The sequence below is a fragment of the Prionailurus bengalensis genome, chromosome D3 (assembly GCF_016509475.1).
Source record: "Prionailurus bengalensis isolate Pbe53 chromosome D3, Fcat_Pben_1.1_paternal_pri, whole genome shotgun sequence".
Classification (NCBI taxonomy): domain Eukaryota; kingdom Metazoa; phylum Chordata; class Mammalia; order Carnivora; family Felidae; genus Prionailurus; species Prionailurus bengalensis.
In genome coordinates this window covers 75,639,636-75,664,542 of record NC_057356.1, presented here as the reverse complement: position 1 = coordinate 75,664,542, position 24,907 = coordinate 75,639,636, and the positions used below count along the sequence as shown (strand labels likewise).

At 39.6% G+C, this 24,907-nt stretch overlaps 1 protein-coding gene across 9 annotated transcripts in view; it reads right to left on the bottom strand.

Moving 5' to 3' along the window:
• The window catches only part of WDR7 (WD repeat domain 7), a 360,496-nt gene that overhangs the window by 79,566 nt on the left and 256,023 nt on the right, over positions 1 to 24,907 (bottom strand). For all 9 annotated transcript variants that reach the window (XM_043558949.1, XM_043558946.1, XM_043558954.1 and 6 more), the window contains 3 exons: positions 21,310 to 21,427; positions 18,852 to 19,001; positions 18,187 to 18,269 (listed from right to left, as the gene is read on the bottom strand). In XM_043558949.1, the coding sequence (XP_043414884.1) occupies positions 18,187 to 18,269; positions 18,852 to 19,001; positions 21,310 to 21,427 (351 nt within the window). The remainder of the gene's footprint in view (positions 1 to 18,186; positions 18,270 to 18,851; positions 19,002 to 21,309; positions 21,428 to 24,907) is intronic.

The window sequence follows — 24,907 nt, the reverse complement described above, 5'->3', positions numbered from 1 at the left end:
TCAAAAGGCAAAATGGAAAAATTCCTCATTCTGAGATGGTGACGGATACTGTTGAATTCTATTTGAGAGTCACGATCTCCCATTCAGCCTCTTGTAAACTGTAAGTGGTCTATAGATATTTCCTGAATAACACTGTTAAATATTTAACAGGTGAATTACTTTCCTTCTGGAAGAACTTGCTATGGACACACTGTAGCCAGAATGCTAAGAGGAGAACTGGAAATACTTCCTAGGTTGTATAGGGAGCAGAATTTCTGCAAGGAAAATGCCATGCATGTTAAGAGTGCATCGTATGATGGCTGGGAAAGAGTTCTTCTCACCTGGCTCTGCCACTTAATAACTGGTGTGAACCTTGGGCAAGTTACTTAATTTGCCTATGCTGTGGTTTCCTTATGTGACAGTGGGAACACCACTAGTACCTAGTACCTCAACACTAGTACCTCATGGTTGTTGTGAGGGTTCAATGAGCTAATACATGCCAAGTACTGAGAACAGTACCTGGCACACAATAAACCCTACTATGGTAAGTACCTGCACACTTTAGTAGCTTTCATCATCATCACCATCACCAGCATCACCAGCATCATCATCACCGCCATCTTCTGTACCTCTGAATATATACCACAGGAAGAATAAATCAGATGTAGCTAATGTGCTATTTTGCTTAGGGCAAATCAGTTCTGACTGGTAAGATGCTAATAAATGAGGGAAATGAGTCCCCCCCGAATTTTATATTTATTTCTTAAATATTTGTGATTGGCAAATATAACCTGATAACAACTGCAAATTATTTGAGCTTCAGCTCCAAGTTGCTAATACAAACAACAGGGGTTTTGGTTCGAAACTCTTTATATCATTTCAAACAGTCTGAAAATTAAATATTCTTCCTGTGATACAGTGGAATGGAATACTCCCTAGAAGTGGCAGAGGTTTGTTCTATGAAGAATCTTAATACTGAAAGACAGCCATCTGTCGGGGAGTTTTTCTTAGGAGCAGGGAAGTGGACTAAAGTGGTTTTAGAGGGACTTCTACTCACCCGAGCATACGAGTAACATCTATAATTATTTATTGTAAAAAGAGGACTACAAAATGGTAACCAATTTAAGAATTTTCCTGGAAGCTAGGACAGAAGCTGCTTTACATTCCATTATTGTTATCACCGTATGGGATAAGAACAAACCACAGGTTTAGAGGAGTTTTTTTAAAAAAATGAGCTCATGCACTGTTCTAAAGCAGACAGTGTTCATCTCCTTACTGGATTCTAAGTGCCCATTTAGGGTGAATAGAGCTGATTCAGCTTTTCACTTGAAAAGAGGATCAATCAGTCTGTCTACATAATAACAAAGTTTAAGAAAACGTAAACTGGCTCTGAAAATATAGACTTTTCATTCTTCTGTCTAGATTTTTTTTCCCCATTCAGTTCAAAACTACTTATTTTACCTTGTTTTTTTGTGTATCTGTTATAGCTTTAATGTTTTCCCAATGGTTACTTTATCATTATTTTTACTTGAATTTTCTAATATACAACAAATTTAAAGAAATACACACTCATTGTAAAAAAGAAACCCAGAGAATATAGACAAATAAACAGTTAAGAAAGGAAAGTTACCCTTGACCACCAATCTCCTCCAGCACCCCAGGCACTCAAGGGAAATGCTTTTCCCAGGATTTTTTTCCCTTTTCATATGTATTGTACGTGTACATGCGTGAATATTGATCCTTCCATATAGTTTTCTTCTTCAAAAAATGATTTTATTTTACCTACTCTTCTGAAACTTTGCTAGTTTGTCTTCTACTGATACCTTTCTATATCAGTAGAAACGGATTGGCCTCAATCTTTTTAATGGCAGTATGATGTGCCACAGTTCTGGTATCTTTTAATGGAAACAACTGTTGGTAAACAATAATTACATTCAGAGGACATGAACAACTAAAAGTGTTTTATCATAAAGTACATTTTCTATATAAGATCATACTTTTCCCAACAAAAGTCAGCTGAGAGATAGTTAAATCCAGCAAAACCACAAAAACATTTTACTTTTTAATGTTTATTTATTTATTTTGAGAGAGTGTGTGTGAGCAGGGGAGGAGCAGAGAGAGGAAGAATCTCAAGCATGCTTTGTGCTGTCAGTACAGAGCTCAACATGGTGCTCGATCCCATGAACTGTGAGATCATGACCTGAGGTGAAATCAAGAGTCAGACATTTAACTGCCTGAGACACCCAGGCACCCCAAAAACATTTTAAATTTCAAGGGGCTCCTGGGTGGCTCAGTCGGTTAAGCATCCAAATTCAACTCAGGTCATGATCTCACAGTCCACGAGTTTGAGCCCTGCGTCAGGCTCTTTGCTGACAGCTCAGAGCCTGGAGCCTGCTTGGGATTCTGTGTCTTCCTCTCTCTCTGCCCCTCCCCTGTTCATACTCTGTCTCTCTCTCTCTCTCTGTCTCTCTGTCTCTCAAAAATAAGTAAAACATTAAAAAAAATTTTAAATAAAAAGAATTCAATGTCAATACTCCTAAAATGCATGGGGCGCCTGGGTGGCGCAGTCGGTTAAGCGTCTGACTTCAGCCAGGTCACGATCTCCTGGTCCGGGAGTTCGAGCCCCGCGTCGGGCTCTGGGCTGATGGCTCAGAGCCTGGAGCCTGTTTCCGATTCTGTGTCTCCCTCTCTCTCTGCCCCTCCCCTGTTCACGCTCTGTCTCTCTCTGTCCCAAAAATGAATAAACGTTGAAAAAAAAAATTTAAAAAAAAATACTCCTAAAATGCAGATGATTTTTCCATTTACAGTAAATTAGAGTAATTTATATCCTGAGCCCTTTAAAGTTTCCTCCTTACTACTACAAGTCTCTAACATGTACTAAGAAATCCAAGTATTCACGCCGTTAAATATTTGGTCTGGTCTATGCACAGATTGTTTGAAAACTTCTTCATTCTTGGGGCGCCTGGGTGGCGCAGTCGGTTAAGCGTCCGACTTCAGCCAGGTCACGATCTCGCGGTCCGGGAGTTCGAGCCCCGCGTCAGGCTCTGGGCTGACGGCTCAGAGCCTGGAGCCTGTTTCCGATTCTGTGTCTCCCTCTCTCTCTGCCCCTCCCCCGTTCATGCTCTGTCTCTCTCTGTCCCAAAAATAAATAAACGTTGAAAAAAAAATAAATAAAAAAAAATAAAAAAAAAGAAAACTTCTTCATTCTTGGCAATGAAACATGTAACGCGGAAGAATGCACACCGTAATTTCTGCAAAGTGAGCCCTGACTCATCAGTCAGAGATTCACCATCACATTTAACGTAAGATTTCATTCAATGACCACCAATTCTGCATAAGGAAGTAGCTCAGATTTTGGAGTCAGAAGGATTGGTCTCCCTGATAAACATCTACTCATCTTTGTAAACTCGGTTAAGACACCACCAACTCTCCTTTTTCCAACTACACTACTACCTGGTCCCTCCTCTGTGTCATACCACCTGGAACTCTTCTATGTGTCCCAGACGCCCTCTTACCGTAGCACCGTGACCTTTCTCTGCTTCACCATCCTGCCTCTGCCAAGCCAACTTCAGGGCTTTTGAAGCAGCGACAGTGCAGTGCCTGACTGACCAGATGTAGCCGGGCAGCCCGCACTGACTCGGCACAGCCCCGTGTACAGAGCAGGCACACATTAAATGCTGAATAAGTGAACAAATTCTAAAATACTTTCAGAAAATTTTAATCGTGAAAAGCCACACAATTGCTTAAAAAAATATTTTACTTTGTTAAATCAACTGAACTCCATTTAGTGACCCCTATTTTTTTTTAAGTTTATTTTTATTTAAGAGAGAGAGAGAGAGAGAGAGAGAGAGAGAGAGCAAGCGGGGAAGGGCAGAGGAGAAGAAGACAGAATCCCAAGCAGGCTCTGTGCTATCGGCGGATAGCACTGACAGCACAGAGCCCAATGCAGGGCTCGAACCCACAAACCAGGAGATGGTGACCTTAGCCGAGCCGAAATCAAGAGGCAGATGAACCGACCGAGCCACCCAGGCACCCCTACTGAGTCCTAGTTCTTCAGTGATCCCTTTTTTCTAATTTTGGAATTGGGTACTGAGATTTATCATTTACATGGCAAAACCCAGTCAATTAAAATATTTTCTTTTCATATTAATTTTCAATCCTAAAAATAAACACCATCTAGTGTTATTTAAAATAATTAGACGGTATAAGCCATATCAGAGTGACTAATTAAAATTTCTCATCACTGAATGATTGAGAATGATATGCTGTCATCAAAAATAAATACTGAAGGCTCAACATTACACATCACTTAAGTTCATATTGATTTCTTGATTTTTTATAATGAATAATGATATGCTTTTAAAAGAAGTGGACTTTACTTTTCAGAGCAGTTTTAGTTTCACAGTAAAACTGAGCAGAAAATACACAGTTTTCCCATATACTCCTGGCCCCCCACAGACTCCCTCATCATCAACATCTACCTTCCGAGAGTGGTCCTTTTTTTTTTTTTTTTTACAACTAATGAACTTCCATTGACACATTATCATCAGCCAGAGTCTAGAGTTTACATTAGGATTCACTCTTGGTATCGTACATTCTAGGGGTTTGGACAAATGTAGAATGATGCAGCCACCATTACAGTACCACACAGAGTAGGTTCTCTGCCCTAGAAATCCTCTGTGCTCTGCCCATTCATCCGCTCTTTCCCACTAACCCTTGGTAACCACTGATCTTTTCATTGACTCCACAGCTTCGCCTTTTACAGAATGTCAAATAGTTGGAATCACCCAGTATGTAGCCTTTTCAGATTGGCTCCTTTCACTTAGTAATTAGCATTTAAAGTTCCTTCATATCTTTAATGGCTTGACAGTTCATTTCTTTTTAGTGCTGAATATTTCATTGTCTACAAGTACCATAAATAATATGGTGTTAAAAGCACAATGGTGATACTATGTGAAACCTGTGCTCTGACTTCTACCTAAGTGGCTTTTTCCACAAAACTTTATCAGGCTAAAACAAATAGCATAATAAAACAGGAATTCCTTGTTTCTTCTTTTTAAAATATTTAACTTACTTTTCATATTAGTTGAGTCTTTTGTTCATTAAATAATCTAGTGTAGGTTCAGGTTTGATATTTAATTACTTCAAAGAATTTTAGGGAAGGCATTAAAGCAGCTGTAGCATTCCTATATTAGGGGCATATGACATAACATGTTTCAGAACTTTATTATGAGATAGAATGACTGGTAATCATACATTAATAAGTCAGTAATGAGGAAAAAATTTTCACATTTTTGAGTTGTATCTTGCCTCAGGTTATTAGGAAGCCTCTCATTTTATAGAGGAGGAAACTGAAGCCCACAGACATGCCCAAGGCTGTCCAGTTGGGTGTGGCAGAGGCAGGGGCCCCCACAATCTAGAACCCATCTGCCACTGAAGGCAGCCCACAGCCACTCTTAGAGTGGCCGTTCTTAAAGCACGCTCTGCTTTGGACCCGCTTTCACAGGAACACTAAGATGCTATTTTCCCTTTTCACTCTCATTTTCTCACGAGTGTATAGTTGGCTTTTCCAAATGCTACAGGATGTGAGCTATCACAGGCAGAAGCAGATAGGAGAATCTGGCAGGCTTCTATTAATGGTAGATTGGAAAAAACAAAACAATGCCATTCTTCTAATTTGCTTTGTCTTGGAAAATATCATTTTTCATTACAATGTTATTTGCATAAAGATTTAATGGGTTACTTTTAAATTTCTTAATTTTAATTTCTAACATGCCAAATATTGACAGGTATAATCCACATAAACAAAAATTTTGGGGGTTCTCCACAGTTTGTAAGTATAAAGGGGTCCTGAGACTTTAAAAAGGGTTGAGAATTGTTGACATAGTGTCTATCTTTGAAAAAGTAGGCTTGCTCTCATTCTGTCGCTCACATATATATATAGGGGTGTGTGTGTGTGTGTGTGTGTGTGTGTGTGTATACAGAATATAGATCTTAAGATTTCATATATATTCTGTACCTTTGAGAATTTGGTTTCAATGAAACAAAAGCAAGCTAAACACTTAATAAGCACTTAGGCTGCTAAGAAGAGACTACAGGGCAACTTTGGAATCAACAGGATGAGGCAAGATTTAGGACTGGGAAGAGGCAGGAAAGAAATTGAGAAGGTGAGGCTGCAATGGGAGAGGTGAGAGGGGGTGAAGGAGAGGCCAGGGTGTGCCTGCCCTCGCTCTAACCCAGGGATGGATCCTCTGAGGCAAGAGGGTGGAGAGGTCTGGGCGTGCCTGCACTACCCCCCTGTCCCAGGGGCGATCCTCTGAAGCCTCCCTGCAGGCACAGAGTCTTGGAGTGCATTCCCCCAACGGCTAGGGTTGCTGGGAACACAACAGGAAAGCAACCAGAAAAGGCCCCTGTTCTCACACACCTAGCAACTAAGCGTCAATATGAACAAGGTGACTTCAGATGATATAAACTCTATGAGATAAAATGGCAACGTGACAGCGATGGCGAGGAGGGTGTGTGAGACAGGGAGGGCAGGGGAGTGGACCTGAATGACGAGACCAAAGAGGCCGCATCAAGATCTGGACAAGGAGTGTTCCGCCAGAGGGAGTAGCGGGAAGAGAAGTTCCAAGAAGTAAGTGTGGCGCTATTCAAGGAAGAGAAAAAAGACTGAGGTGCTATCGGCACGCTGAATTTGAGACTGCAATTTCAAGAAATGCAGGTCTAACCCATTTAATATAATATCACCTGTAACATGAGCCCTAACCGGTGGGGAGTTTTGCTGCCAGGTAGTATATATCACAGTGCTCTGAGTTGCACCCCATGTCCAGGGCTCTTTAAGGAGGCCCTCTTCTTCTTTTTAAAAAAATTTTTAATGTTTATTTCTGAGAGAGAGAGAGAGAGAGAGACAGAGACACAGCATGAGCAGGGGAGGAGCAGAGAGAAAGAGAGACACAGAATCTGAAGCAGGCTCCGGGCTCTGAGCTGTCAGCATAGAGCCAGATCCAGGGCTCGAACTCATGAACCATGAGATCATGACCTGCGCTGAAATTGGACGCTCAACCGTCTAAGCCACCGAGGCGTACCAAGGAGGCCCTCTTCTGAGAGCAGCACTGCGCTGTGGGCAGAGTGAGGAAAGCAGGAAAGTAAAGCATCCTTTAAAGTAAGTAGAACATAAGAGACTCTTAAAAACTGAGAACAAACTGAGGATTGAAGGGGGGGGTGGGAGGAAGGGGAGGGTGGGTGATGGGTATTGAGGAGGGCACCTGTTGGGATGAGCACTGGGTATTGTATGGAAACAAAAAATTTGACAATAAATTTCATATTTAAATAAAAAAATAAATGAAAATCCTAATAAATAAACAAATAAATAAATAAAGTAAGTAAGTAAGCAAGCAAGCAAGTAGAATCGATTTTAGGATTTGCATGGAGCCTCAGAGAAGCTAATCCCTGGTCTTTCTCAAGTCTAGCCCACCTCCTCCCCAGGCGCTGGGTCCCAGGAAAGGTTATGACGTAACCTTTCTATCTCTGGGATCTAAGGGGTGCACAAAGTACGAATGAGAGTTTTAATTAAGAAGAAGTAAGTTTCACGCTTCGGTCCAACAAAAGGCTAGTTTGCTAAATCAGCGGTTCTCAAAGGGGGATCTGTGGGTGGGGGCCTCGCGCTCCTGGCAGGAAGTTTGCGAGAGCAAAACTACTTCTGGAAGATACTGAGATGTCACGTGACCTGTTCATTGCGTCGACGCTGCTCTGATGATGTAAAAGCAGTGAAAAGTAAAGCTGCTGGCCTGAATCAAGGCCGCGGCACCAAACTCTACCGGCCGTTGTTACATTCCCGCAGCCACGCGCTGGCAGTAAAGAGAACTAAACAAGTTCAGTGTTGAACTGAATATGCAGTGTGATCCAATGGCGAGCGTGCAGAAAGCACTTCTGGCATACGCTGAAGCCTGATGGTTGTGTCAGGAAAGGACACTGGCAGGGCTGAGGTGCAAAAGCTACAAACCAGCTGTTCTTCACACGACATCATTCGTGCTTGAACGTACAACCCAGAGACACGCTGTGCGTATTTGGACTTGAGCATTCGGCAGACATTTTCTTGAAAATGAACTACTTTATTCCTGTCCAGAAAAACCACCGACAGAATTTGCTGTCAATGATAAAACTGACGCTCTCAGGTAAAAATTAGAGTTCTAGCTTCCCAATTCTCGCTGACTTTTTGATGAGATCAACGGTAATATTAGCCAAGTGTTTTGGTAATGTGTGCTGCAATGTAACAATATATGGACAATCCCCCAAATTCAGCTACCAATATTTTCCAAAGGCAGATGCGTAATGTTATAGAGTCACCCAGAGGGGAAAGACCCTCTCAAAGTGCAAGATATACCAACGGATTAAATATCACAATATGAAAAGTTTGTTATGATTACAGAGTCTACATTGCAGCTAACCTTTAAAAATGACTACATGTTGAGTTTTAGTGAACTGCTAAAGAAGATGCAAAATCATCTTAAAAGGCTATTGAAACGTTCCTCCTGTTTTCAACTCTATGTCTATGTGAGGCCAGATTTTTCACCACGTACTTCAATTAAAACAACATATGGCAACAGATTAAAGACGGGCAGAGATGTGAAAATCCACCTGTCTCCTATTAAGCCAGACATGAAAGAAATCTATAAAAATGTTAAGCAATGCTACTTTTTCAGGGTTTTTGTTTTGGTTTGTTTTGCAAAGTAGTTATTTTTCATAAAAATATGTTGTTATTGTCCCAAAAATAAATAAACGTTGAAAAAAAAATTAAAAAAAAAATTAAAAAAAAATATGTTGTTATATCAACATGAACTGCATTCAGTATTTCAAATAACTCTTTTGGGTCTTTACTTTTTAAGGAGTTCTGAGACCAGAAAGTTTGAGAGTCCCTGAAGACTAAAAAACATTGGACAATCAAAAAAGTTTAACCAGAGGGATAGAGAGAGGGGTAAGCAAAATAGTGGGGGCAAATATCAGATCAGAGTAGGCCAAGAGGGCACGAGAGGTGACAAAATAGACAGAGTACAGACTCCTTTTCCTGGCAGAGGAGAGAAGAGAGACCAGGCAGCAGACAGGTGATATGTGGAGGGAAGGGAGGATTGTTCAATGGGAGATAACAGAGCCTGCGTCCAGGCTGAGGACTAGGTGCCAGGGGGAAGAGAAGACACAGTGACAGCAGGGTTCTCCAGAGAGCACAGTCCAAGATGGGGAAAGAGGATGGAATGCGAGTGAGGCAGGAAGAGACCAGCGCCTGGAACACAACAGGAGCCATGTCGCCCTCTGATAAGATGGCCCAACTCTGTGTGTCGCCTGATGTGTGCGCGCCCGTGGACTCTCTCCTCTGCAGGACACAGAGCAGGTGTGGGATCTGTTGAGCAGAGCTGGGCTTTATTTTCGTCTCACTGTCAGCACAAAAAGTCATACATTTGTCCGTTTGTAAAATGAACGACAGGAGTACGTAATGTGTGACATAAGGTCCTTTTCAGGTTCACCATTCTACAACTTGTCATTCTATGAAAATAATGCAGCCAGGCCACTGCTTAGGTGAAATGACAGGTGTCGTTTATTTTGTGGAAATTAAGGACTCAACATATTAAGTGGCAGAGCTGGTATCATTATCCACCCTCCGCTATGGAGTGCCTATGTCAAGAGTTCATACTTTCTGAACCAAAAATGGGGACAGAGCCCAGCAAAAGATTTCTTTTGAATCTGTGAATTTATTTGACAAGTCTTTCAAAAGCATAAAAGTTGAATCACTCTTAGTTATATTTCAAATCAATTGCTTCAACTTAAAATAAAAATGCATGAAATAAGGATCTATCCGGGAATTCTGGGGCATACGGCTTTTGGTTACTTTTTGCTAAGGGCACTCTAAAGGAAGTAGATACAAAAGCCCCTCCAAACTACTTATAATGTGCATAACTGAGGAGTCGTAAGTGGCTAAAAATTGCATTTAGAGGCATATGTATGTAATTTTTGCTATGAAAAAATCCTGGAACTTTTTATATCTCCAAATATAATCATATTTTCTCATCAACTCACAATTTCATTATTAAATCCCTAATCCTTTGTGTGCTATGCATTTTGTCACTACTGGTACACAAGAACGTAATAAAACAGTCTTAAATTTAAACATCACATTATAATTACGTTATATTTCCGGAGGTATTTTCTTTTCTTTCCTAATGGAGCTTTGATAGGCAGTAGCTTCCAAGAGCTTAATTTTTTTTATTCTGAGACTAGCAAAAGAATATTTTTACAAAATGAATAACCCACCTGTATTCACTTTAGAACAAGTACATGTCGCACGTATGTGTGGTATACTGTTTTTCTCTTAGTTCAGGAACACCTGTGCATTTCTGCACTTTGATTTTTTAGGCTACTGTATCAAATATAGCCATGTAGGATGAGTCAGTGTTTATACATGACCAACAGAGGTTGATTAATCAAACCGAATCAAACATGGCATGCTCAGTGTTGCTGATGGTCTGTTGTATGAGGGACTTCACAAGGATATTCAAGTTCAGCAACATAGCAGTTGGTAACTACATTTTAAAAAGGAAATTCTGAAGAAACTTCAGTGATGCATATCCTCCACTCCTTGAAAAAAATCGGTTCTACTTTCTTAGTGTCTAGGGCATTTTTAACTAAGGATGCTGTATTTTTTCTAGTCCAGGCAATTAAATGTAAATTCCTCAGAACCCTCTGGACTTCTGCCTCTAACAACAATTACCCAGAGGGCCGAATGAGGCCTCATGTAGAAGCCTGATGATGGCGAAGCAAAGGCCAGTGAGACAGGCGAGAATCTGGAGAAATTCATTTCTTAAATAAGTTACCTGACTGTACCTCTGATTTGGCTCATTCATAAATATAAAAGTAATTCACTGTTTCAAGAATCTTACTGATAATGTATCTGTGTTCTAAAAAGAATGCAGTGTATTTCCTATATAATAACATAGCCTTATTTGTTATAGTGATGAAAAATCTGGCAGCAGAACTATTTTGTGTAACGGTTCTTTGAAGGATGTGTGTGCTACAGTCTCTCGAGGGCAGTGAAATTTAAGTAATTTTCTTCTATTATTAATGGATGCTTCTATATTATTAATAACATCCCTGGAACCAAAATGTGAATTATTAGGAAATATTTAAATCTATGACTATAAAGTTTACACAGCAGTTAAAATAATGTGATTTTTGGATCTTTCACTAAATAATATAGGAGTGTATCTACAGATACATAAACTACTCCATGAAGATCTAGGATACTGCAGTTAATAGAAAGACTTTTTAAAAAATGTTTAGAAGATAATCATCACTGGTGTTATGCATACAATTATTTTTGTTTCCATGGCTTTTGAAGTAAAATTTAAGATATGTGTCTATTTCACATATATACATACATACATATATAGTCACATACTACACAAAAGGAAGCTTATATAGAACACCATAATCCAGTAAAAAGGCAGAAAAGAAAGCCATCTGAGGTGTGACGACGAGGAAAGATATAATATGGGTGACGTAAGTCACTTTCATGACTTACTGAAAATCAGGCAAAGATCTGGCTTTGAGCTACCTAAGGGCCAAAGCAAAATTAACCCTGGTTATGTAGAAGAAAGAACAGACACAAAAAACAATACACACACTGGCTCCTTAGGACAAAATGAACAAAAAGTGCTTGTTATCCGAGTTTAAAAGAAATGTCCTGAGTCTTCACAGAAGGGACAGTAAGCAAAGTGCTGGGGACATCAGCATTGATCCCTACAATCAATGCACCGGCGATCTTCATATGACACCCTCTTGGAAGATTCTTCAACGTGACTGCAGGCATGATGCTGAAGAGGAACTTGGGCACAGAACTGCAAAGGAGACCAGACATGCAGTCCGAACAAGGCAGCTCTTTGACGGTTTAATTTACTCTTGGCATATAAATTAGAACATGTAGAGGAATAAATGGAACACGCATTTTGATGGACTATGTGTTTTTTAAACTAGCTCCTAAGTTTTCTTTCTTTTTTTTTCCAAATGAGTTTTAGATAAAAGCCAATCAATGACCAGTGGGAAGTTAACGTCTTTGGCAGGCACTGTGTGATACGGTCTAAGGGCAACTCTAAAAACTAATGGTGCATGACTAGAACCGAGGAAGTGAAGGAATGTCTTCAGGTGCTTCCTTGGAGTTCCTCTGAGTTTATTTGATATACAAACCAATAAACATTCAAGGGTCCACGGTTTTGTATAACAGAACATGGTCATCAAGAACAAGGACTCAGGTTTTGTGTTTCTCAATTTGGATTATTAGAGTACTCGTTTTCAAACGTGAGTGTATTTAACAATCACCGGGCTGCTCAGTGTAGCTTCCCAGGCTTCGCACCAGGCTGAGGTAGTGTCTCTCAGGTGGATCCTAGAAATCAGATAATTCTCTTGAAGACAGTCTAGGAACCACACTTAGAGACCATTACTCCCCCCGGGGCCTGACTGGGCGTGTGTACTCCATGCTGGTTTTCACATTTCACCTTCTCAGCTGGGTCCTTAGTTCTCTCAACTAATCTTTTTTTTTTTTTTTTTTAATGTTTTTATTTATTTTTGAGAGAGACAGAGACAGAATGCGAGTGGGATGGGGCAGAGAGGGAGGGAGGCAGAGAATCTGAAGCAGTCTCCAGGCTCCGAGCTGTCAGCACAGGGCCTGACGTGGGGCTAGAACTCACGAGCTGTGAGATCATGACCTGAGCCAAAGTCGGATGCTCAACCGACTAGGCACCCCTCCTTCTCTCAACTAATGAGCGCTGATCTTACTTTGTTTAATATTTAGTTGTGTGAGCGTCCTTCTAGCACATTCTCGAGAGTCACGAAATCTCCAAAACTGCAGGGTCTATAAACTGCATATATGTTTTATGTCTTTTAGAGGAAGACTCTCAGTCGCACCCTGATCTCAAGCTTAGAGTTATGCTTGTTTTGAATAACTGTTCTATCAGACGAACACTTAGGGATGGGTGGTCTGCCCCTCTTTGCACACTAGGTACTAAGCTTACATTCAAATTTAGGGCTTACCTTTAGCAAATTATGCTTTTATACCTTGCTGTAACCTCATGTTTTAATAAAATCAGCAAATGGGCTTTTTCGGTCAGTGATAAGGAGGAGTGTCTATCAAATTTTGCTGGCATGTGTTCTAATGCATTTCTACTTTCAACCAGACGATATTGAAAAAACTTTTAACAGTTAACAGAAAAGCTATTATTTAAACAAAATTAGGAAAATCAAACTTTTTGTATCACTCCTTCTTTCTTTCAGTGAATTTACAATTTGTAACTTAAATCTTAAATATGTTTTGAATAGGGGCACAGGGGTGGCTCAGTCGCTTGAGTGCCCCACTCTTGATTTCGGCTCAGGTCACGATCTCACAGTTGGGGGGATGGGCTCCGCATTGGGCTCCGAGCTTACAGTGTGTGCAGAGGCTGCGTGGGATTCTCTCTCTATCTCTCTCTGCCCCTTCCCCTATCTGCATGCATGCGTGGCACTCTCTCTCAAGATAAATAAACTTTAAATAAATAGGTTTGAATAAATATGTCAGAGAACAAAGAAACACGGCTAACAATATAACTGAGTAGATGAATTCACCGTTCATTAAATTACATGTGGAGTTATATAACCATTAATAAATCTGAATGAATAAATGAATCAATAAGCAAACCCGAATAAGATTGACTCTTGGTATATAACAACATACAGAGATCACCCGAAGCTAAAACCCAAGACTTTCAGGACAACAGTAAGATGGAAATTTTATTGTAACATGCAATCTGCGAAATAACTGCCAAATTGCCGACAGTAAGGAAAATCTCAGAGAAACTGCCAATTCAATGTTAGAGTATTAATTTTAATTAAAATTTTAAAATCCTGAACTGAAAATTCAAAACACAGATGCATATCAGTCAAGTTTAAAAAACAAAACAAGGGGCGCCTGGGTGGCGCAGTCGGTTAAGCGTCCGACTTCAGCCAGGTCACGATCTCGCGGTCCGTGGGTTCGAGCCCCGCGTCGGGCTCTGGGCTGAGGGCTCGGAGCCTGGAGCCTGCTTCCGATTCTGTGTCTCCCTCTCTCTCTGCCCCTCCCCCGTTCATGCTCTGTCTCTCTCTGTCCCAAAAATAAATAAACGTTGAAAAAAAATAAAAAACAAAACAAAAAGCCAAGAAAACCAATCTCGGGCTTATCCAGCGTTCGATGATGCTACTTCCTTGCAGTACTCACAGAAAACTGAATTTTATGTATAACCCAAGTCAAAGCACTTTCGATTTTTAAATATTTGATGACTTCAGAATACTACATTAGCTCCTAACTTTAGATGTTAGACTCACCTTTGTAATACTGATTAAAAATTATTTAATATTTTGAGAAGTAAACCAATTTTTGCATATATGAAAATAAGGCCATTCTGTATACTCTTTATGCCTATAAAATACTTTCAAATCTTTATTAACTAATTTCTTACATACGTTTTGGTGTTTACATTATTGTTAAGATAGAGAGACCCATAGGAAACTAACATTCTCTGAATATCTAAATCACGAGCATTCTCCTGGGTGCTTTGACGAATATGTCATTTAAAAATAACATTAAATGAAGTTTTTTTTTAATACCTTTTTAAGATTGGATCTACCAACCATAACAACTAAATACTGGTATATCGCAACATTACAGAAGTTAGCCTAAGCTAAAACCCATAGCGTCTTTATAATCGGGTAAAGGAAAGAAGAAAAATGAACAAAAAAAAAAGACTACAATATTATATAAAGATTTTAAAAACAAATGCCACCTGACTGAACCACAGATATTCACATCATTGACTTTGACTGCAGTTTCATATTTAGTGAAGGGCATTTATAAGTAATGGGCTCATAAGCGCTGTAAGGCACCCAGTACAATGGCATAGACGTGGCAGATACTCAATAAAATAATTTTAACTTCTGTTGATACGTTGATATCTTTGTTTTTGTTCATTTATCAACCTAGTACAGATCAGCCAATAGGCAGCATGGCATCTGTAAAACTTCTGAAGTCCCATCTGAGCTTAATGTTCTCTGAAGTCCTCCATAATTTATTGCCTATTCTAACAAACATTTAGTATAATCCACAACCTTATATTGTTAATCATCTTTCTTTGCTTATGGGTTGACTGTCACATAAATGGGCCTATGTAGCTTATATATTCACAGCTGTAGTAATATCTAACATAATTTCTTAAGAGGTAGCTAACAACTGTTTGTTATAAATCTGAAGTTTCATATGATTGTGTCTTATCAACTACATTCTGGCCAAAGAATTACATGTTTTCGCTGAAACTCTGTTGATTCTCCATTACTTACAGAATAATGGCCAAATTCCTTTGTAAGGAATTCAAAGCCCTAGACTCTGGCACTATGTTAGACTTTCATCCTCAACCTACATTCCGGCCACTACCACCCAGCATTTGCCAAACTCTCGCTATACTTTTGTATCTCCAGACATCTACTGGTCTGGTTCTTTCTGCAATTCCCGATGGCACACTCCTGTTCCTTCTGTGAAGCTCACCCCACTAACTCTTCTGTGAAGCTCTCCCAGAACCCATCACCACTTCTGCCCCCACCGACTCAAACCCTTGTGGGAGACAAATCCTTCTAACTGTTTGGCAGTCACTTTCATCAAAACATGTTTCTCCTTTAATAGAAGGAGATCACTATTAGTCTGCCTTCCCTTTTATGAAACTTCCTCAGATTCTATTATTATTATTATTAATTATTATTATTATTATTATTATTATTGTTATTGTTGTTGTTATTATTATTATTCTGCTTTCTCATCTGTGAAACTTTCTAAGCCTTCCATATCCCCAACCCTCTCTCTGGTCTGTAATTCTACTCTAGCACATAACACAGCACCCTGGAATTATTTACCTTAATAAGCACTGGCCTTATTAGACCCTGTGGGCTCCCTGAGGATACCATCTCATTCCTCATGGTAGCCCCAGGGCCTAGCTATACTTGATACACAGTAGGTGTGCAATACACGTTATTAAATTAATAAACAAAACACAATTGCTTTCTGCCAAATCAGAAAAACCTGCTACTGAGCATGCCTCCTTAGCAATCCAGCAGAACCGTTACTCTTTGGCAATGAGATACCAGCAAAAAAAGCAGACTCCAGGAAACTAGGGCGACTGAAGAAACTGAGGGTGCCGCTTGGGAGGGAGGCAGGATTCCAGCAAGGGCAAAGACAGGCCCTTTAAACACCGAACAATTTTGTCACGTTAACTTCAGGACGCTTATTTACTTCGCCATGACAGACGCCCATAAGGAAGGCTTTGCTAACTAACATTCAGCTCTGCAATAATCATCACATCCGTAAAGTGACACCTCAGTGTCCATTTCACATAGGCATGTCCTTAGAGAACGAGTGACTGGGAATATAACAGCTACATGTACCCTTATCAATTAACTGCATGACAAGATTTTATACATACAATTTTTAACAAAAGGAACGCAAACCAGAATTAATGTGGCACGGTGTTAAAAAATTACTGCGTTCTAACATGCCTAATCTGTACCACAAGAAAATACATATCTGTACACATGTATATTCCAGCATAATCTTTTCGTGTAGGTGTTCTTGGTTTCGTTTCTGGGTGCTATGACTCAGCAACAGCAAAATGACAAGACTACAATATAAAGTCTACTGTAGATATTGGAAGACTCACGGAGTACAATTAATTCAGCAAAGACTTGCTCAAATGCCAGGAGATACAGAAGACGTAACTACGCATCATGTAACATCACTACTCTCAGGCAAAAATTTAAGCTTACAGCCTAAAATAAAGCTTTTTGCTACCGTACGCTCAGAGAAAGCAAAATGGAAAGTAAAAGCAAAAAACAAGTAAGGAAATCACTAAACTGGTCTTAAAAGGAAAAACATTATGTAATGATGACTAACTGGTTGCTCCATTTTCTACAAAAAAACATGATTTTCAATAGACTTAAGCACTATTTCCACTGACCCCTTGGAGTTAAAAAAAAAAAAATTAACAAAATGTTCCCCAAGCTATAAACATTTTAAGAACCAAAAACTACTTTAAAGGAAAAATAAACATGACTACATTTGACATTTTAAAAACTTTCATTTCGTAACAGTTAAATGCTATAGACATCTAAAATTATTGGTTGTGCTTAACATGTGCAACATTGTTTATAAATGTTTTTACTGCTCTTGGCCAGTTTTCTCCCAGGGAAAAACACCTACACTTAGTAGTACCATAGGAAATTGCTATCTTTATATTAAAAAAAGAAATTTACCAGTGAAAATGTGGTATAAAGGTTTCCCTTGGCTGAAAAGTGTATCTTCTCTCCTAAGTCAGAGGCTTCCTAGACTCTCTTCTTAATGGAAATGTTAATTTTAGTAATGAATGTGAGAGCACACACATATTCCATAGATGCTATCTTTTACTCATTTTTTTAAGGTTTGAGAAAATCTCTTCATGACCCAATTTCAAATAGTGGTTCTATCACATTTGTGTTTTTGACTGTAAGCTGCCTTGTTTTCAGAATGTAAGCAGGCATCAGACTACAAACTCATCCTGCTAAAATTTTTCAAAAATAATTCATTAGTAAAAATTATTTATTTGAGGGGCACCAGGGTAGCTCAGTCAGTTAAGCATCTGACTCTTGATTTTGGCTCAGGTCATGATCTCACAGTTTGTGGGTTCGAGCCCCATGTCAGGCTCCATGCTGACAGCATGGAGCCTGCCTGGGATTCTCTCTCTGCCCCTCCCCTGCTTGTGTGCTCTCTCTCTCTCCCAAAAATAAATAAATAGGGATGCCTGGGTGACTCAGTCAGTTAAGCGTCCAACTCTTGATTTCGGCTCAGGTCATGATCTCATGGTTTGTGAGTTTGAGTCCCATAGTGGGCTCCATGCTGAGCCTGCTTGGGATTCTCTCTCTCTGTCCCTCCCCCTGCTCTTTCTCTCTCTCTCTCAAAATAAATAAATAAACTTTAAAAGTATACACATATACATATATGTACATGTACGTGTGTATATATACATATATATATATATAAACTTTTAAAAATAAATTTAAAAATGATGATGATTTGATGGCATTTCCTTAAAACAAACAGAAAAAATTATTTATCTTGCATGCTACTGAAGGTTTCTTTACCTGCAGATGGCTGGGAAACATTCTTGAAGACCTTTCTTTTTAACTAAAGATCCTTCAAGGCAGTACATAATGATGTCCATAACCTTTATAGAAAAGATACATATGTAAAGTTAATTTCAAATACTTAATTTTCTAAAATTTAAATTATTCACTTAGGCCTCATTTGCATGAAAATTCTAGACAGTCTGATCGCAATATTTACTTTAAAACTACACTATATTTACTAAAGCTACAGGAGATTTACTTTATACTATCAACTATTCTTTCTCCTACCTGTAAAAAAAACAAAAGAAAGAACAGTAAAAGGAAGAAACAAGACTTGTTGACTTCAAAGGCGATTCAGATTTATCTATAATACGGGTAGCTTTTATTCAAACACACTACATGTATTGTTTGATTCATAATGGAAGGCATTAAAGAGGACATACTCTTCTAAGAATTACTCCAACATAGACTACTTCCCTGTGAATGGTAAGCGTACACAACGATTATTTTGATTTGTTAACGAAATTTGAATAAGGTCCTGTGAAATGGTACAAAAGCTAATTCATTTAATCGTCTCTCTTTCGTTTTTAGATGCTGGAAATAAAAATGCTGATTTCTATACTGCACCGACCTATCTGATTTAGGCTGTTGCTGCCACATTTACAGCAGGATATTCTTACCTCTACGAGAAGATCCACAACATCTGTGGGCATCTTTTCAATAAGAATCTCAATGACTCTCAGAACTTCCCCTTTAGCTCGTGCAAGAGCTGTTGTGTGCACGCTCTGCTGTGACTGGGTATTTGCTGCAAGAGCTGTGTGTCTGTGCACCTGTGGAAACATTTCCGTGCTGTAGGTATGATTGACGCTCCACTCAGTTCTGCATTCCCAGCCACTAGTTTGTTTTTCACTTGTTAATACAGTAGGGGAAAAAGGAGAATCAACGGAAACAAACCTCTTGGGGTGGGTCAGAAAACACTTGATTGCAAAAGAAAAGTAGTTAGTACAGTAAAAGCTCAGCGAGTATTCTCTGATAAACTTCGGTAAGTTCCCGGGTATTATATGAGACCTTAAGACAACATTACCATGACATTTCTCCAAAGACAGACTGAAGGTCTGTGAATTTGGTAGATCTGGTGCTGAGGTGGACAGCAGTTAGAAGATACCAGCAAGCAAAAGACAGGAGACTTGCTCTCAAGTAATAATAGTAAATGATGCTTATATAACACTTCCGGTCTAACAGGCATCATTGTAAGTGTCGTATTTCCCATATAAAGTGTCGTATTTCCCATATACCTCCAAAAACAACAGGCACTGTAAAGAATGTAAGTCCAATGTGATTTTTCTTCCCATACAGACTGTAAGTCTTCATCATTCAGAGGAGGAAGAACAGTGCTGGGCGCTGGGCCAGCCATGGAGGAGTGGGCATGAGGACAGGGGAGGGGTCAGTAATAACAGTGAGAAGAACTTCAGGATTTTACTCCAAAACTCTAAGGGAAGTGGTAAACTTATTTTTACAAAGTAGTAAATGTTAACTATTACATTGAAATAGACACTAAGAACGTGGGAGTCAACTGGCAATTTGTAAAGCATTAACATTAAAATATTTAAAAAAATACCTTTTCTAATCAAATGCTGGAGTACAGTAAATCCAAGGCGCGGCTATTTTAACAGTTCATTTAAAAATACTCATATGTGGGGGTGCTTGGGTGGCTCGGTCAGTTAAGCATCTGACTCTTGGTTTCAGCTCAGGTCATGATGTCAGTTTGAGCCCCACGTCAGGTTCTGTATTGACAGCGTGGAGCCTGCTTGGGATTCTGTCTCCCTTTCTTTCTGTCCCTCCCCCACTCATGCACCCACGTTCTCTCTCTCAAAATAAATAAACTTAAAAAATATTCATAAGGAAATGGTGAAAATTAATTTCAAAAACACAATTAACATAAATACTTATTTACTCTTTAAAGAGGCAGTTTTATGCCTGGCATTTATAGGACCTGTGTATGTGGTCAGACTGATGTAAGGTTTATTCAATATTCTCAATATTACTACCTATGCATATTCAACTGATACAAAAACTGTTAAAAAAAAAATTCCGTGGCTAATAAATCTGTTCATTCATACATATACTTCATATAAATATATAATATCTATAAATTATAAAAATATTACACATGCATATTTTAAATACAGTGTAATCTCACTTTACACACTTAGAAAAAACACACAGCCTTACTCTACATATTTTAGGTATGAATTCAAAGTCCCATCACTTCATATAAACCGATACAACGGGCTATTAGGACCTTCCTTCCTCCTTTCTAGTTACCTTCACGTCACAAGTATTTGCTCCATGCCTATTAAGGATGGCTCTGGGGCAGACACAGGCCCGGTAGGCTTCAGGTTATCAGGGCAGACTCAGAGGTATTTATTTAGTATTTTAAAAATTCATCATAGCTACAGGAAAAACAACTCAGACAGAGCTCATACCCCACGGACACCAACTCTGCACATTATTCATGCTGAAATGGAATAAACCTTTAAAAAAAATATAGGAGCTGATCACCCTTTCCTTGTTCTCCCACTACTAAGACCCATAGGAAAGATCCTATAATTGGCTCATTGTTCTTTACTAGTTTTTCAGTTAGATGTGGGCAATTAGTTAGAACACTAAGAACGTGGGAATCAATCGGCATTCAAGTCTTTATCTGCGACATGTAATAGGAAAAACCATTAGCAAGTTTATGACTTACATTTTTGTTTACAGTTGAAGAGCCAGTGTTAAATAAGTTAAGTTTTGATTACAGGCAGGAATTTATACTTGTAAAATATGAATGCCTATAGCATATTTTAATTAGAATCAGCCTGTGATATTTCAGATTGAAAAATTAATTTCAAATATTTGCAAGCGAGTTAACTTTGAGAACAGAAATGAATACAAAAGCGCAGGCAATGAAGGCATTGCTGTGGTAATCGCTGTGCAGGCACACAGGTTTGTATCTATTCATTTCAGCACGAGATTATTAGCTTGCGTTGTTCTAGAACAAACTGGAAAGATTATTCGTGGATATGGACCTTCAGCTCACAAGGTCTAATAATTCCTCTAAGTGAGAAGGTGGAGCACCCAGAGAGGCTCCCTCACCTCTTTGGCGATAGTTGTGATGAAGGCGGGTGGTCTGGCAGTGGCAATGAGCGAGAGGGCGTGCCTCGCAGAGCGGGCGGAGTCAGCAGCCGGGCTAAGAGGCAGCCCCATTGTGATGCTAAACAGGGATCAGAAAAAAAGGAAAAGAGAAAAGAAGCATTAGAAATATAGACTGAAAAGATTAGACACAGCTTATAATGTCAGTTCAAGGTCAATGGGAGCACTCAAACAGTTAGAATATAATGGACTTGCAACAATGAGCAGTGATTAGGAGTCAGGGTGTTCTGGCATCAAATACAAAATCGAATAATTAACCGTGAAGATTGAAAGCAGTATGTGCATCTGTCCAAAGTGTTAAAAACGCCTTGTTAACAAATTATCAAGAACTAGTACTGAACGCACATCCCAAAGCTCAGGATAAGGCAAGAAAGAAGACTGAGCTGGGCATTTTCAGTTTTTTTGCTAAAAAAAAAAATGAAAGGTAATAATTTGTTTGTAAGGTCACATAAAAAGGCTTCATTTAAGGACATGTATCTGAAAGGAAGCAAAATTCACTTCTGTCCATAGAATTCTCAAAAGAACTGAAAATCACAAAATTATTTTTAGTTTTTATAATTATTTTTAGTTTGAAATAACCTCAGTACTGTTAATTTACCTCATGGTCAATACTTTTAGAACCAATCTACTAGTCAGCATGTTCTGCCAATGGTTATTTTGTATTGATGCGAAAATTATATTCATGGATACTTATTTTCTCTCTATAAAGATCATAGGCATGGCATTGTCCAGGCTATATATAAGCATATATACATGATGAAATAAATCTTTCCAAGCTGTGAGACTATTCTCATAGGATAGTGATATTATATTCCTTTGCCAACCCTAAAACCTAAATATGACTTCTGTTGTAAGCTTCCTGTACATTTTACAGGGACTACTGTGAAAACTAGTTAAGAGTTTTTATTAAAATGTGGGATGTGATCCACACATCAGCTGTACACAAGGGGCATTTTGCTACTCAGTAAGAGATGCATCATAGTTTCTCCCTCTAGTTAAATAAATTTGACACTTAGATACCCATAAGAAATTATATGAAGATTTTTCCTGCTCCAATTAAATAAGTATGCATGTTTCATGTGTAAACTGAATTGTGTTTACTAAAAATTCTTAAAAAGTTTACAAATATTTCTATGATTAGTCTAAGAATCATTATTTTAACTTTTAGATGAAAATAAGTATGCATTAGGCATTCTGATCACTGTTAAAAGAAAGGTAAATTGATTATAAAGAATTCTGCTTATAATTTTTTTGTGACTGCTACATTGCTTAAATCTTTGACTGAACATCTAATGGTCTCCAGTCTTTTTTCCAAGCTGAGGGTAGATACAAAGCAGGATCTCAGAGAGGAGGGTGGGCAGCATTCCTTTGATGTTTACCACTACAAAGAGATGTGAGCGGATGTACGCACATATAGCGCGCATGTGCAAGAAACAGGAAGCCCGTCAGGGCGAACATATCACCTCCAAAGACAATCCTGACATCCTAGGTACTCCGTAGGGGCTGGAAAGAGGCGCTTAACAGTAAAGCAGGGCGGGGTAGGTGGCCAGTTTCTTTTCTGGATTAAACTTTACTATTGAGAATTCCAGAAAAGAAATGTTCACCGTGTGAGCACTGTTGGCCTGGATTGCTTAATAATTATTGTAACGTTTAGATCACATTTTAAGAAATTCAAAAGCTAATTACACCTTCTAGATTCTGTATGATGTTTCTTTCGCCAATACAAAAAGGTGTTGATATTATCAAAAGGCTGAAACCAACAAAACTGGTATGTTAACTAAATAATTCTGAGCAAACCTAACTCAAATTTCCTAAGATCAATAAAATCACAGAATGTTGGGAGTTGGAAAAGATCCCCAGGCAACAACCCCTGCCCGGCCGTCAGCCGTGGGGAAAGGATGTCTGTCTCCTGGGCAGCCTGGCCCATGTCTGGAAGGCACGGCAGGGAGGAAGAACTGGAAGTGGAACGTGAGGTCTAGGTTTGAAATTGAACTTTCCTACACTATGTCCTCATGCATCTGCCCAGGAAGGGGGTGGTATCAGCATTTTGTGAAGGGGAAGTTGGGTCCAGAGCTCAGTGAGGAGCCAAGGTAGTAGTGTGATGTCTTTCAGGACAGGGACCTTTGGAGAAAATAAAGGGGGGAGGGGCTTGACCATACTGTGGTTAACTGGATTGATGAACTGGTCACATGACCAAGCTCTGCGACTTTGGATGAACGGCTAGACTGCACCCCTGAGTGGGGTTTCCAGTGGTATGTGGTAACACGTGGACTTCAGCTCTGTTCTTTTCAACGTCAATCACAATTGAAATGAAGATACGCACAGTTATCAACTGGTGTGGACAGAAGGTTGGAATGGAAAGCAACTGTACTAAATGGCAGAAATGGGATTCAAACAGTCCTCAAAAAGATCAAATTGAGCTGAAGACAGAAGTCTTATGTGTGGTACAAATGACCCAACTTTACAGGAATGGGAAGACCAAGCTTACGGAGCTGCGGTAAGGGTTGCAAGTGAAGCCCAGATACATATGTTAATGAGGGGGCTGCCTAATGGGCTCCATTGTATCAAGGGAAACATGGTGATAGACAACATGTTGCTCCTGCTGAACTTCGTGGTTCTGGCTGCCTGTCTGCCATCCCTGTGGCGGTACGGCCTCCTCAGTGGCTAAGGGATGGGATCTGTCTTCTGCAGGCCAAGTGTCGGAGGACCCTTCCGGAATACATACAGAAGAGTCCCGTCTATTCCCAGCTGTGTGCTGTTGTGACCTCTTGCAGTTGGAAACCAGAGTTCTACTCACACAAACAGGATCCCACCAGACTCACCACCCACTGCTCTTCCAGCCCTTCTCTGTGCCCTCTGGAGAAAAGTTTAGTGGGAAGCCAAGAAGAGGGGGAAGGAAGGGAGAAAGAGAAGGGGAGAATGGGAATGAATGGCTATGCATGTGTGTGTTCACCTGAGGATGACCAGTGACGAGTGGATACTGTACCCCTAACCTTATGCTGTGCTCTTTGGCCACCCTGGACTGAGTAAACACAAGGTATGTAAAATGGGCCTATTAGAGGACCCACTTCACAAGGCTGTTGAGAAGATTAAATGAGCAGGTGGATAGAAAAACCTCCAGCCAAGCCTCTCACCTATATCATACATACAATAGATGTTTCTTCTGGCCCAAGATGACTCTCACAAGCAGAAACAAAGTGAAAAGAAAATGAGATGAACTAACAGCAGGTCACTGGTTTCAAGTTAAAGGCCTAGTCCCATATCACCCTTAACCCATCTCAGCAAATGACCTTGTGAATTTGGGGAAATCGGCAAACTTCTTGTGGTAGGAAAAGTGGTCAAGTTTGGGGCCTGGAAGAGAAGCTGTAGGGTAATAGGTAAGGAAGCTAACCAAAGACCCATATGACTACTGCCCGTGATTTCAGCAGAAGCGGGGACATCCCACGATGTGCACAGGCGTCGATGTGTGCATTTGAGCGATTCCCACCATCAGTGTCTGACAGCCTACGTGCAGGATGTCACAATGTGGACACATCTGTTG